The sequence below is a fragment of the Branchiostoma belcheri genome, unplaced genomic scaffold (genome assembly GCF_001625305.1).
Source record: "Branchiostoma belcheri isolate BF01 breed outbred unplaced genomic scaffold, Haploidv18h27 scaffold15, whole genome shotgun sequence".
Taxonomy (NCBI): Eukaryota; Metazoa; Chordata; class Leptocardii; order Amphioxiformes; family Branchiostomatidae; genus Branchiostoma; species Branchiostoma belcheri.
The window spans coordinates 1,784,676-1,799,566 of record NW_017802935.1 but is presented as its reverse complement, the minus strand read 5'-3'; the positions used below and the strand labels follow the sequence as shown (position 1 = coordinate 1,799,566).

Genomic DNA, 14,891 nt, shown 5'->3' with positions numbered 1-14,891 from the left:
TGACAGACTTCTTGGCGGGGCAATGGAGCTTCTCTGGCCGGCTACCTTCTCTGGCCAATTAATACCCTTTTTAGGCCGATTTCTACGATTTATTCACCCCGCAAAAGAAGTCTGGAGGAGACTACCATAAGGCTACCTAAGCATGATTGTATAAACCTTCATGTTTTAACTGCAGAAACTACTAGTATGCTCATGGCCAGAAACATATTATAATGTGTTATTTGTTTTTTGGTCAGGAGGAATACCAAAAAACGAACCATGACTACATCGTGAAAGTAGCAGAGCTGGCTAAAGCTGGAGGCTGCAGCCATTTTGTACTTACATCTGCCATTGATGCAGACAAGGACTCCATGATGGTCCACAAGAGACTGAAGGTATGACAGTAGTTAACTTCTATCATGCTATAGCTCCATGGCTCATTTTCCAGTCATTTTTCTGTTATTTATACAAGTTACATAATAAAGACGTTTATTGCAAATTCTTGTCCAAATCATGGAAAAAGACAAGTTCTTGTGTTTGACTTCCTTTTCTGAAATGGTTTTCTGAGACAAAAGATCCACTTTTTCTGTAACATTCTCCTTTCCAGGGTGAGGTGGAAGCTGAGTGCACAGACATGAGCTTTCAGAAGTTGTCTATATTCCGACCAGGGTAATGAAATATTTTGTTTTTGCTTGTGTTGTAACATTAACATTTTTTACTTTGTCAAACATTCTTCTTCTAACATACTTTGTTCACAACCACTTGAACCTAAGTTTCGATGACTGTCCATCAAAACATTGACAGAACAAAAAAGGTCACGAAACATCAGTCCTTGTGAATAAAGAACTTTGCTATTCAATCATTTACCAACCTGCTGAAATTATTCACTGACACGTGTATTGTTGATCCAATGTTTGAGATAATAGAAAACATTTCATTTTTTGATGAAACAAAGATAAAAAAAATCTTGTTACTTTCCCATCAGACTGATCCTAGCCCAGCAGAACAGGAGGAATTCCAGGGTCTTAGTTGCGCTGTTGACTCCCATCATCTACTTCAAACCCACACTGATGTCTGTTCCTGCTGAAACTATTGGCAAAGCCATGGTCAACACTGTCCTGGACCCGAGTGAAGACGCAGTGAAGATTATTGATAACAAAGGTATCCATCTAGTGGCAAGTGGAAAGGAATGTAAAAAATAGTTGTACATTTTTTTAGTGATGTCTTGTGTGCCTTTCAACAAACTCTTGTATAACAAGGTCAGAGAATTAGTTCGAGAAATAGTTAGGAAAATATGTCTTTTTTGATGGATTTTATATAAAAGCATACTTTCATCCCATACTACTGTTTTGTATGTTTGTTAGATAACAGTAGATACCATACATTATATATATATACCTAGTATATTGCAATAAAGTTATTATTTCTAAAACAAGAATTTATGTCTATCAATTTTGTGTGTATGTTTCATAAAACCCACATTCTACAAACCCAGTTCAAATATGTCTGATTTCCCCATCCAAACCAAGTAGGTCAAGTCACAGCAATAACTCATTTGGGCAAAGATAATTTTGAAAAAAAAAAATCATTCAAACAAGTTGTGTTGTATTTTAATTCCCGTCTGTATTGAGAAATGTACATTTTGGTCCATCTACACTCTATGATTGAACAGATCGGCGTTTCCATTGTGGTTATTTCTTCCCCCTCCATTAAAATTACACGAAAATTCGACACATTCAAACCCTGCCACTGCAAGCCTGTAACAGTGTATGTACAATAAGTGTGCTGATGCAAACATACGGAAGGTGTACAATCGTTTTAACAAGTCTGTGCCACAAGTTCGTTTCTATTTTGAATCAAATGTAAAACAATTACTGTACTCCTGAAGAGCTTTGTCATGACAGCATTTGCATTTGACTAAGTGTGGATTATTGTTGAGGTGTGTGAAACTTCCAGTATGAAACATGCTCAAATTGAGAATAAATAAAGGATACTTCTTGACACAGCTTGTACAACTAACAAAACACAACTCCAAGATGCAGGACATTTTAAACTTTTTCCTCTTAAAGCCAGTTAGAGGTGCATACCATGGTATCACAGTACAATTTGGGGGAAAGAATAAAAAATTATTTCCCTTTTGATTCCTAAATAAATTACTGGCTTACATAACATGTACAAGCAGAGATTTTAAAAAAGGAAAAATTTTAGTGTGGTAGAAAAGTTAAAGGAAGTTGGAGCAGTGGATACATATACATATCCATCATAAGGCAACTTTCTGTACAAAAAGAACAACTCCATATAGTCCTTACAACTCTGTGGTATAATTTTCAATCAAAAACCTTGGGTTCAAGTTAACACCGGGATCACATAGACAATTCACAACTCCACAATCTGTAGGTTACTCTCAAAAAATAAAAACTATCACGATTAGTTCCTCTTCCATACTTGATTGGATGTGACTGCAAACAAATACAACCCCTTTATACCTCTGTAAACAGTTCAGTGTACAGTTTCAATGGTTGTAAGTACCTACTGTGCTCACACATCCACAGGAAAAGTAGGACACACTTTGAAAGGTAATATCTGGGCCAAAACTGGTCATGTTGTTGAGAATCATTGATTTCAATGACAATGCTGTCATTGAAATTGCCCTGTGTGTTCTTATCGATATGCCAGTGAGTACAAACTTGTACCAACATGAGGGCCCAATTCAATTCCAGATCAAACTTCCAAAGCTGACTTCTGGCAAAGTTTTGGAACACCGAAAGAAGCACTCAATGGATAATGGAAAATGTTTAAAAATACTTTGTACTACCCTTCAAATCAAGATAATGAAGAAGTGTGATACAGAACGATTCTACATTTAGTTGAGGAGGGACCAGGCTTTTTTAGTATACAAGAGGATGTTAGCACAAACATTGTGTCAGTCAGAGTCTTTGCATCTATACAAACATTGAGGAAGCAGGAACACTGTGGAAACAGCCTGTCAGAACACTTCTACAGCCTCAGAGGGGACAGTCCTCTATTTCCATAACTTACATATAATTCAACACAACAAGATGCTAGGTATACTACTGAAGACCATTCCTCGCAAAACGAAAAAAATCCAATTAAGTATACAATAATATTTACAAAAGCAGGAATAGCTACTACAACTCTGGGAAGTCTGTTTGAATCAGAACAGACCTGTTATGGATAGCAAACATTATGAAACGATATGCATCACTGTAACAAGTATTGAATCGTGAGGAACACTTTCTGCTACCAGGTTTATACAAGCATAGGGAATATTGTGGGTTAAGTATAACAATGACCATTGTATTAGTTCCTTGATGAAAATACGAATTAAGCAGTGGTTGTTCTGGTTTTCCCCTTTCCCTTTGGTTTGCAACCCTACATCATGATCAGATACAAACAGAAACATTCAAATTTTGTACAGGTCATTTTCATTCACACCCTGAAACCACATGTGCCACTAAGTTATAATTATGACGATGATCTACAGCACAGGATCAAGATTGGAACTGATTAGAGTCTGTTTGAACTGAATACTGAGGGAAATTTGTCTCTGTGGGGGACGTGGCTTCGCTCTGTAAGATTTGCTGGGGCATTGCGGTATTGTTCAGCGACCCTTGGAATGACTCAAACTGTAGGCGTTGTTGTGCATTGCTGTTGGGAGGAGGCCGCGACGGGGAAATTTCCACCCCCGAGAAGCGGTTTCCGTACACGGGACTGGTGGTGGGCATCCTCTCCACGCGCACGCGCTGCGGAGAGATGGTCGTGGTGGTGTATTGCTGCTGGGGCTGCTGACTCGTCGTGACCTGATTGGGTTGGAGGCTGACCTGCGGTTGTCTGCTGTTCAACCCCCCCTGAGTCTGCTCATTGGTATATTCCATAGTGGTGGTGAATTGGATCTGTTCCCCTACCGTGGTGGAAGTGTCCATTTTGGGCTGCTGGAGGGGTGGTGGGTTCTGTACCGGATACACCACCTCCTGTTTAACTATATGCTGCTGAGGCACCTCCACTTGGTTGGAACTTTGGCTGACTGCATAGCTGTAGCTAGGAGGAGGGCCCTGCTGAAAGTCAGGCTGTGTGGAAGGGAAAGTCCTGCTTGACCCTTGCCCTGTGACCTGACCCTGGCCAGCATTAGTAAAGTGAAAGTCCTGTTGTTGTTGTTGTTGATGTTGTTGTTGTGGGAATCCCTGGTGAAGCGTGGTGATGGTGATTTGTGAGGTGACCTCGCCGGCGGGAGCTGACATGATCTCCGCCACGTCCCCCTGTATGTGCAGCTGCGCCTTCTGTCCCGTCGGCGGCTGCACGCTCACAAACTGCCCCTTCCCCGCAGTCGTCATGGCGGCAGCGAACGGCTGGAGCAGCGACGGCATTCCCTGGGCGGCCGGCTTGCCCGTCCCCATGGAATGACTGAACCCCGGGTTTCCTAAGTCTGGGATGGTGGCGACCGGCCTGGTGGGTTCTGAGGAGGGGATTAACGTTTCCTGACTGATTTCCACACATTCTATTGTCTCAATGATCTCCCCTTTACCGTCCGACTCCAGGTTCCCTGTCTCCAGACTAACGCCCGCCATGTTCCCTTCCACGGCCTTCAGGTACCTCCTCTTTTTGGAGTACACGTTGGCGTCGGAACTGTCCCTGCCGCCGCCCCTTCCCCGACCGCCTCCACGTCTCCTCTTCTGCCCCCTCGTGGATGTTTTTCCCGCCGCCCTTCCTCTACTACTGGTGACCTTCTTGGTGCCCTTCTTGGTGGTGGTAATTTTGATCTTGAGTGGAGAGAATCGCGGCGAGTCGTCTACCCCCTTGCCCCTCTTTGCCTTGGTGTCTCCATCAGAATCTGAATCACTGTCGTCCCCAGTCTGTAAGACAAATCTCAGTTAACACCAGCCAAGCATAACTAAAGCTTAATCTAGTATTTCAGAAGTTGGGGAACAGAGATGTCAAAAAGTTTCTACTAAGACAACCACCCATCAAACTATAGCTACATGTATTCTACAAAGGGTTTTGGGGGAGGTGGGGTGTTCAAATATCTGGGTCCTCCATACAAATATAGGCCAGACAAATAAACCACACACAAAACAACAGAATCCTAAGATCCAACAACTTTCCTCTCAGTCGGATTAGTACCTAAATCTCACACTTTGATGTGCTAATCCTAAATCATACTGTAATCAACTTGCTGAAAACTTATCTAGGGACACAGATTAATGGGACTTGTTGTCTTACTGCAATAGCAGCATTGCACTATTAAGTATCTATGTCATTTATTTCCACAAGTACTGGCTCCGATCAAATTAAAAACACCACTGTGTATGCTGCAGTTTTTGGGTCATTCTTCCAGCATTTTAGCAACTTACAGTTCTGCCAATCTGCTTGGGCTGCTTCCTTTTACGTTTGGCTGCTCCCTTGGTTTGACCTTTGGATGCTTTCACTGCTGCTGTCAACTTGGGTCCCTTCTTTCCTTTCCTTCTCTCATGAGTCTTTTGGTGTTTTTCCACATCCTGGAGGGACATTGAACAATTTCTATCAGTCCTCTCCATCCCCAAACTGATAGAGTTGTTGTCATGTATATATGCATACACTTATGTATATAAATGTTTCATAATGCAGCTGCTTCAAATCCAACTATGACTTAAGAAGACTGAAAATTTACCTTCTTGTGTACAGATGAGAACTTGCAGTAATTACACTTGAACTTCTTGGAGCTGTGTTTCATGAAGGGTCGCTCGCTCAGCGTCAGCTCGCTCCCCGGGTGCTTCTGTCGCTTGTGACGCAGCAGTCGGTCCGAGCGAGCGAACGAGGCCCCGCAGTCGCTACACTGGTACGGTTTGTCCCCGCTGTGTACGCGCAGGTGCCGGTTCAGGTGGTACTTCTGGATGAAACACTTGTTACAGTCTTCACACTGGAACGGTTTCTCACCTGAAGAAATACAGAAAAACTTCAGATCTTTTTCTAGAATTAGTATCTTTTCTTTTACAGTGCCGTGTTTGGGCACTGTGAAACAGATGTGGTCTTAAATGAGGGGAAAATACAGAGTACCTGGCAAAAATGTCCCAACTTGGTGGACATGATAATATCCTCATGCATGAACCACAGGCCAGGGCTCTGACTTCCCCATCCTTCAACCATTATCAAAATCAAAAAAAACTTTCTCCACTATTCAATCACTTATAGCATCTACAGATCAACAGTCAGCAAGAATGGAAAGGCAAAACAGAGAGAGGAAATTTTCCTGCCCTGAAAACTACAGGGCTCAAAATTTGGTCTGGACTCAAACACGTCCATCAAAGGTCTTGCAGAAAAAACTTTTCCTCACTAGACACAAGTCCAGCAGGGGTAAAACCCAAAGCAGTTAGAACTTGTCACACTTTTGGTTTCAAAGTTTGAGCCCTGAAGCCACGGTCCAGGATAAGAGACCTACCCTTCTTCAGGGGGGAAAAGACGCCGCCTTTTTCCCCAGGTACTCTAGTTTTTCACCATCCAATAAGACCAAATCTTCAGCATGAATAACACGGGAACAGCAAAATGCACTGCTTGCAAACATTTCTTCAAATCCACATCAAATTTCAGTAATTGAGAAAAAGAAGTGCTTTATTCTGTTCCCATGTTATCCATGCCACTTAGCCTTTAAGGGATGCTCTTACAGGTTTTGTTGTGCACTATCTGGTGACGGTCTAGATGGTACTTGGTCCGGAAACCTTTGCTGCATTCCAGACAATGGTACGCATATTCACCTAGGGAAAGTTGGAAATACGCAACCATCAATGCCTTTCTTCCATAGACCACAGACAAGCTTTGCAGTATTCTCTGAGCTATAAATTCTCCTCAAGGATTTCCAAAGGCAAATACACACACACACAAAAAAACAAAAAAAAAAAAACAGGAAAGTGGGTACAGAGACATTTATTCATATGGGGAAAATCAATGAAGACATTTCTGCTTGTTAAGCATTAAGAAGGCAACTGCTTGCCAAATCTACATCAAGACTAAGAGCAGAATATCACTACCATAAGTCTTAAGAAACACCTTAAGGAAAGCAGACGTACCAGTATGTGTAGAGATGTGTCTCCTCAGGTGGTAAGATGTCTTGAAGGCAGCCTTACACCTGTTGCACCTGTGCGGCCGTTCCCCGGTGCCAGTACTCATGCTTCTCTTGCGAGGCTTGGACGTGCTCGGTGCTGACTGTTGGTCAATCACCATGTCTTCTGTTGGCCAGGAAAATAAAACAATGTTCAAGTTGAGTCAATACACCTTTGCCCATATCTGCGGTCTACATACTTTCCACAAGAGCGCAGAAATGAAGAAACAATTTTACTTTAGACATATGGGTTTGGAATGAATGATACAATACATGGTCTCTGTTCCATCATCCAAAGAGGGATCATGAAAGAGCAAAGTTTAAGAAATCTTATGTATACTTTTATTAATTTGTTCCCTTCCAGGGATGATATCAATATAAGTAACAACACTTGGGTGAACACTGGAAGAGTGTGTCACCACTATGTGTTGTACTTGTCTTAAACAATGTTGAAATAAAAAATCAAATCATAATAAGTTAGTATATCACTAGAATTTGGTTTAAACTTTAAACCTCCTTCAGCCAAGAGGAACATAATGTAGAGCAAAGACCACTTCAAATTTCAGAGTAATTTTACAAATCATGTAAGTTTTCTAGTGTTAGTTCACAAAATTTTCCTTTGTAAATCTGTAAATATTTTCTAGAAATTAACAGAAGGGAAAGCAAAAGCACCCAGCAACAAAGATGAAGACAGGAAAACCAAAAACCAAGAGTTGAACAGAAAATATGATGCCGACTCTGACCTGCGGATTCAGACTCAGACTCACTTCTACTATCACTACTATCTTCACTTGAGCTGGAGCTGTGGCGCCGAGCACGCGGCGACCGCCCGTCGTGTAACGGGACGCTCAGGTAGTCGTCTTCTTCATCCTCCTGGGACACCACAACCTCCTCGTTTTGCGGGATGTCTTCGGGCTGCAAGGAAATTTCGACATCCTACAGTGCAGGGTGGGTGAGAGGGGTGTTATAGCAGGCATGCAGACAACGCAGCAACATGCAAAAAACAGACACAGGCTACAAACTACAGCACAGGTACAGGTACTGTTTACATTTTTAAAAACTGGTGTCTTAATAGGGTTATAATTTGTTCTGGTTCCAACACACAAGAAACTTTGTCTGCACCTGTACCTGAACAATTTACAAGTATGGTGTACGTGTACACAGCCGTAACAAACACTCTTCCGGTTACAACTGCATCTGCAAACATCTGCACAAGCAGGATTTGTAAACAACTACTCTGCCTTCTAACTACAAGCTTCGTGCTGACAAGGGTAAAGCAGGCAGGATGCAATGTGTACCACAACAGACCTCATGGTACAATGATTATGGTGACAGAGAGGCAAGACCTGGTTAGTACATTAGTTCAGTTTTTCTAGTCAGTGTCTTGTACAGTTCTGTGTTACATATACCTTATGATCATACATAATACAAATTTCCACTTCAAGGTACATAGAAATTTTCTTTGTCTTTGTGATCATCTTATCAATCGTATTGTAGGGATGTTTTCGTTTATACGTAAACAAACATCATCTGAACTATTTACAGTTTCCTAGTTATGTGGAACATATCTCTGTTTATCAATACGTTACAAGCTGGAATTCTGACAATTGTAAAAACATAATAGACTTTCGCCTTCTATCATGCACAGCTCATTATATACTCTTGGTACCAAATTCAAGACATGACTAACTAGAAATGTTGACAAGTATAAAAAAGCAGGCAACACCAGTCATAACCAGTCTAAACTCTTTAAATCTAAACCACAAAAAATCATCTTACAATAAGTTAGTACTAGTATTACCACACTTGGATACCTGAATTTGTTCTTCCTTTGTCTCGTATAACTGGTCGGTTGGGTCGATGACAGTCTCTGTCTGTACAGGTTCAGGTACCTCCACTGTTTGCACCTGAAATATGGATGCGTCACCCTTTATACAAAAGGGTTCCCTCCGTCAGTTATTCAGAATTAAAACAAATCAAACCAAATCAAAGCATGAGCTAGAACAGAATAATCAAAAGATCGGACGACACATTAAAATGATTATGTCATTTCTTAACCATGAATACATTGACAGATGACATGAAATGGAATGGAAAATTGGTAACAAACAGATCAATACAAGAAAAGTAGTTGACTACTGTCTACCTATGGATTGAAATTTGACTATCTGTTTACTTTCCAAGGCAATGCCAGCACATCTTTCCATACAACTGAGCACAACTTTTCTGAAAAAAATCGAACGAAGAAGACAAAAAGCTAAAAGTGTCCCTATATGTGCTGAACCGTTCCCATATTCTGCTTACAAACAACTGAGCACAACTTTTCAGAAAAAATTGAAAGAAGACAAAACTAAAAGTATGCTTACATGAGCTGAACCGTTCCCATGCTGTACCAGGATTTCCCGCGTTCCCGGCTGCTCCACCGGCATCTCCGAGCCCTCACCGGAGCGGTTCTTGGTCAGTAGCGCCTGCTTGATCTTCAGAACGATAGACTCCTCGCTGGCCTCCGCCATGCTGACGTCGCCTCACCGCTCGTCTCCACACACCTGCCCACAAACAGGAAAGTCAGACCTTCAAATCATGGGACCATTTACATGTGGTACATGGCTTGACAGCGAAATAACCACACTAATATGTTGAAAGTTGAGAAAATTTCAATCTGATCATCAAATATTAAAAGTTTTGGCGCAATGATCTAACATAATATCGCTTTAAGAGGAAAACACAGCACAAGCTACTTAGTTACCAAGATACAACATGGTAAAAATGTTCATGACTGAAATCTGGGTCTATATGATCTGCCTTTTGCATAAACGACAAGAACAAACAACAGTAAAGAAAATACTTTTTTCCTAAAAGATTTATTTTCTGAGCAGTTAGCATGTTAAAGAACATGCATATAAAAGCATGCAGTAACAACATCTCCAGTGACATTTTTACCTTATTTTGGTGCAGTGGGCCATATAAAGATAAATTGTCCATATAAAATGGGTCATATAAGCTGCCACCCCTGCTCTTAGCAATTGATGCCTTGACTTTCCTCAGTCAACAATGATAACATAATATATCAGCTTTATAAGTTGTAGTACAGGTGTATGTAACTACATGTAGTTTGAGTAAGTCTCTGTAAATTGTATCCATGAAACTAGGAAAATGGAAAAAGCACAGTTGCACAGTGAAAAAGCACCGGAGAATTGTTTGTGGTACACAAGCATCAAGATCTCATGAAAACAAAAACAGTTAAATCTCTGTTATACTTATAGGATCGATGTCAATCTGCCAGACAGACAATGAAATATTGCAATGTTTGATGTAGGAACCCAGTTAATACCAGACTTAATGCTGGGTTTGTGGACAAAACTTAATAAACTGTCCATCTAATCTTCGGTGGAGACTAATCAGATTTAGTTGCAAGAATTTAGGTCACAGTAGTGAAAAAAAATATCTATAGCCATGTAATTGTAAATATATGTCAGGAAGACATTTCATCTGGTGATACACAGTTACACACACTATTTCATGCTTTCATAGTGACAAAATTTTGAAAAGTGAACAATGTTTTATATAGCTTCACACATATATTTTTAAGGCTGTTACTAGCAAATCTGGATGACATGGATGGATAAGGACTGTACGCCTCACATCTTCATCAAGTTGCTCAGAATTCTTTTGTGTACCCAAATCAAATCTGGGTATCTTTATGAAAAATTTTTCATCCACACACTTTTTAACACAAACATCTCTATTCCATGAGGCAAAAGTAATTTCTTTTACTAACTGATATCAGTGATAATTTTCTGGCACAATCTGTGCCAAGAAGACCCAATATTGCCAATAACCCCAGTTGTGGGGCTTGGCAGTACTCAGTACGACAGTAGTAGTAGGTGAAGAGGAAGAAATCATGAAGAATATCATGTTTTGAATATCATTTCTTTTTACTCCCTGGACAGATCATTTCTTGAGTATCAAGTGTCTTCTTTGACTATTTTGACTAAAAAAACGCAATGACTTTAATAATTTCCTTAAGGAGCTTCCTTTAATTGGGTATGCCCATATTTGAATTGCCTTTGATGACCTAAATTTCCAAAAGAAATGATAAGTTTATTGCAAATTGAACATCTAAAAACTAGCATCTAAACCCAAAATCATCAAAGAAGCTAGAAATCTACACTAAACTAAAGATTATGCATAATTATACTGCCGCCTGACGCGTCTATGACGCACACGCGACGTTGCTATGTTGTGTCCCTGTATGTGTGTCACTCCACACTAGGGCTGCGTACCTAAACGTAACATCAGGTACAGGTACAGGTACCGGTACAGAGGTTTAGGTACAGGTCCGGACCTGTACCTGTACCTGAACAATTTGGCAAATTAACACGTGTTCTTCACTTTTTCAATCATGACACAGAAACAATAATAAAGTGTTGACAACTTGTCAGTATCTTTATCACAACCCTGGATCAGCCACACTCTCGCGATGTCTCGTGAGACTGAGGATCTCAAATCAATCGACGGTGTTTACGTCTTTTCCAGTGCTAATTTTTCGTCTTTGTGGTAGGATTTAACTATCTTTAGTCATATACATGGTGTAAACTAGCTATTTCGGTATATACTCGTTACTTCATGATCCGGTATTTTGGACCTGTACCGAAACGATTTTTACGGTATTGGACCGGTACAATGTACCGGTCCGCAGCCCTACTCCACACCCTGCCCTCCCCACCGACGGCCCAACTCGCCCCCCTCCCCACCTCCCTCAGCAGGCGCCAGCGCTGCCCTTCTTTCCCGGCTACCCTGTCCCACCGTGCCCATTGTACCGACAAACTCCGGCCTGGGAAATCCGATAGTGTGTTATAACAGGCGGGCGCAGTGCCTGTAAGAATGCCGTGGTGCCACGCGGCGCCATTTGCAGCGCAAAAATGCACCAAATCTCCCTCACCGATTTTTCCCCGATCTCCCGCCCTCCCCCCGCGCCCTCCCACCCTGCCGACGACGATGCCCCCCTCCCACATGCCCCTTGTCAACGGATCGAAGTGAACCCAGGAATTTACGGATGGAAGGTCCCTGAAATATTTGCGACGTTAGACGGGAGGATAGTGGAGGGAAAGGAGACAATGGCGCACACGTAGTCACTGCGTGTGCATGCAAATTTGCATGCAATCGAGACGTCCTGAGGCAGCAAAAATGGACTTGTTTATCCACAACAAAATCGTCATTTTTCTCATCTTTCACGACTCGTATTCCACTAATACTACCACAAATGGGTTCTACATGTACTACACAATCTGTAGAGTGTCGAAAATGGCAGTTTTGTTGCGAATTACTCACCAAAAATCAGAGAAATTGTCGTCAGTTGGTCACAAGGGTGGGGGGAGCAGACAAGTACGCCATGGAGTCGAACTGCATGCTGGGAACACCGCGGGCGTCCGTATAAGGACTTATGGCGGGAAATTCAAACAAAACAAAGAGCTAATACTAGTCACAGTATCATCTATGAAAAATGGCTTTAAAGGCATCCAATGCAATTTCAGGTCGGAAAAACAAAAAGATATTCTGGATGAGGAAAAACATCTGTTGGATATTGACATTTAATGCCATTTCTTAGCAAATTCCGCCATCATTTGATACTTGAAGCATTTGAAATACACTTTTAAACCCTTTGACGTCTTTAATGTTTCCACAAGTAGGAAAACAACTCAACAGGCTTAGTGCTGCTTGCCCTCTTGCTTTACCCTCACCCTGACAATGCATAAAATTAGATGATCTAGTAGGTATAAATTGTGAGAACTGAACAGGTTGCAGTACACACTGCAAGAGATGTACAACTAGTTCACTCAGCGGTGGCAAACTTCATGCGATCTTCCGCTACATGCTCACGGCTACCGGTAAAAAAAAACAGGACATCTTGAATCAGACAAACTGACAAAAGAGGGAGGCTGTAAGATTTCTGGTCATAGGAGAAAGGTAGGTTAGGCTAATTTTGTTACTTGATAGACTTTTTAATTCATTGTACACTGTATAAACATGATTAGTAAGTAACAAAAGCCTAGTCGTTTTGCTATGCATATGAAGGTGTACTATATTTGTCATGATACTTGTGTATAAGTGCCCAAAGTATTGATGCTTTGTCATTTTGATTGCAACTTTGCAAGGATAATTTATTTCATTTTTCAGGCACGCCAACCGTCTGGTTGTCTGCCGGCCCTGACTGGGGGTAACAACCCTGCATCAGACATCGGCACAGACCGTTATTATTACAGAACTTAGATATCATATATAGTTTCATATTCAGCATGTTAAGTGTAGTGATAGTTGTTTGCACCATCATTGTGACTGGTGCAAGTTTGGACCCGACATGTTTTCCTGGGTGCAAGAACACAAAATCCTGGTCATCCTGTATTCAACACGAACCTAATAGACCATCATATAATCGACCCCACCCTGAGGGCATATGTTTATCATGCACTGCACAGCTACAGCGACAGTCAGTACTAGATATAAAGAACTCCTCACAGCCAACCACAGCATGCCTTCCTAACAATAACCGTGTAGCGATTCGGGGGTTCTCATTTGGGAAACTGTCAGTTCAGAAACTACGACCACCTCAGCAGTCGGAAGTACGAGACCTTGCTTTCATTGAATGTGGAATCACAGATTTGGAACAGGGTCTTTGGACTAGGTTCCCTCAATTGCGGTCATTACAACTTGACTTCAACAACCTGACCCATGTAAAGCGAAGTTGGTTTGGTGATGAGTTTCAAACAATGACTTTCCACTTTCTGTCATTGTCACACAACTTTATAAGTAGCATGGATTCAAAATGCTTCCAAAACCTCACTTCCCTAGTAACATTGTTACTTGACAATAACTCTTTGCAAAGTGTCCAGCCATCTTGGTTTTACAATCTGAAATGGTTAAGAAAACTTTCCTTGAAATCCAATTCTATCAAAATCATTCCTCAACATACATTTAACTCACTGTCATTGCTGGTAGACCTAGACTTGAGCAGTAATGTGTTAACATATTTGTTAAGGGAAACTGTAGAGGGGCTACACAGACTAAGAATACTGTCTCTAGGTGGGAATAGGTTGCTTTCTCTCAATAAGTTGGATATGAACTGGCAACTGGGCTATCGTCTGTTTTCTGCCCAGCGCATTGCAGTAAGAGTTAATGAAGCACTTTTCTGTATCACTGAATCCCCCGAAATGGCACAGTTTTATCATGTCCAAATGCAACATGACAACCACACACAGGCAGCTCAGCCAAGTGTGGAACTCAAAAGTCAATGTACTTTTCTTCAACAAAGGACAAAAAGCCAAACAAAATATAGCCTGCCATTGATTCTCATATCAGTAAACAACACAGAATCAGACAAACATGCTGGAAACATCACCCACTTGTGCCAACATGCATGGGAAAACGTCCCCGCCGTAAAGGTAGCATTGCCGGGAAGAACTCAGACTCTGCATATTGTTCCTGTGGCTGTAGACAAGTCTTGCAAACCCCAAATTGTTGCTATTGTTCTATCAGATGTCAACAGTAGCCAATTGCAAGGTAGTAACTACAACAGAGGTATTGAAGAAATGAAGAACGTGACATGTGTTATCAACACTTGGGAGAAAACCCACCTACATGTCTTCACTGCACCCATGTCCAGCACTCCTGATGGTACTGTGTGTGAACAACAGACAGAGACTGTCTTCAACTCTCCTTACAGCACACTGTGCAGAGGAAACAAAGCTTTTGACCACTGAAGTGCCCACGGTCAACACAACTGAGAATATCCTCAGCAAAACAAATCCTGTTACGAGTGTGACAG

General features: G+C 41.5%; 3 protein-coding genes across 7 annotated transcripts; 2 read left to right on the top strand and 1 right to left on the bottom strand.

Annotated features, from left to right (window-relative positions):
- Positions 1 to 240: 240 nt before the first annotated feature.
- Positions 241 to 1,475, top strand: LOC109465294 (oxidoreductase HTATIP2-like). The gene is made up of 3 exons (XM_019762491.1): positions 241 to 374; positions 587 to 648; positions 965 to 1,475. Exons 1-3 carry the CDS (start codon positions 351 to 353, stop codon positions 1,179 to 1,181), a joined length of 303 nt encoding a protein of 100 aa, XP_019618050.1. The 5' UTR covers positions 241 to 350; the 3' UTR covers positions 1,182 to 1,475.
- Positions 1,476 to 2,278: 803 nt separating this feature from the next.
- Positions 2,279 to 12,511, bottom strand: LOC109465248 (zinc finger protein 281-like). Of its 5 annotated transcripts, none has more exons than XM_019762413.1 (9): positions 12,401 to 12,510; positions 9,436 to 9,615; positions 8,884 to 8,976; positions 7,813 to 8,005; positions 7,038 to 7,196; positions 6,636 to 6,725; positions 5,645 to 5,910; positions 5,349 to 5,492; positions 2,279 to 4,850 (listed from the first exon to the last, which is right to left on the bottom strand). In XM_019762413.1, the coding sequence occupies exons 2-9, from the start codon at positions 9,580 to 9,582 to the stop codon at positions 3,492 to 3,494; spliced, it is 2,451 nt and encodes an 816-aa protein (XP_019617972.1). In that variant the 5' UTR covers positions 9,583 to 9,615; positions 12,401 to 12,510; the 3' UTR covers positions 2,279 to 3,491. The 5 variants fall into 5 exon arrangements, with proteins under 5 accessions (XP_019617972.1, XP_019617971.1, XP_019617973.1 ...); XM_019762412.1 differs by having other exon boundaries at positions 8,884 to 8,997; positions 12,401 to 12,509; XM_019762414.1 differs by having other exon boundaries at positions 7,837 to 8,005; positions 8,884 to 8,997; positions 12,401 to 12,509.
- A 525-nt stretch (positions 12,512 to 13,036) lies between these two features.
- On the top strand, positions 13,037 to 14,891 carry LOC109465256 (leucine-rich repeat-containing protein 15-like). The gene has a single exon (XM_019762430.1). The coding sequence runs from the start codon at positions 13,366 to 13,368 to the stop codon at positions 14,824 to 14,826; it is 1,461 nt and encodes a 486-aa protein (XP_019617989.1). The 5' UTR covers positions 13,037 to 13,365; the 3' UTR covers positions 14,827 to 14,891.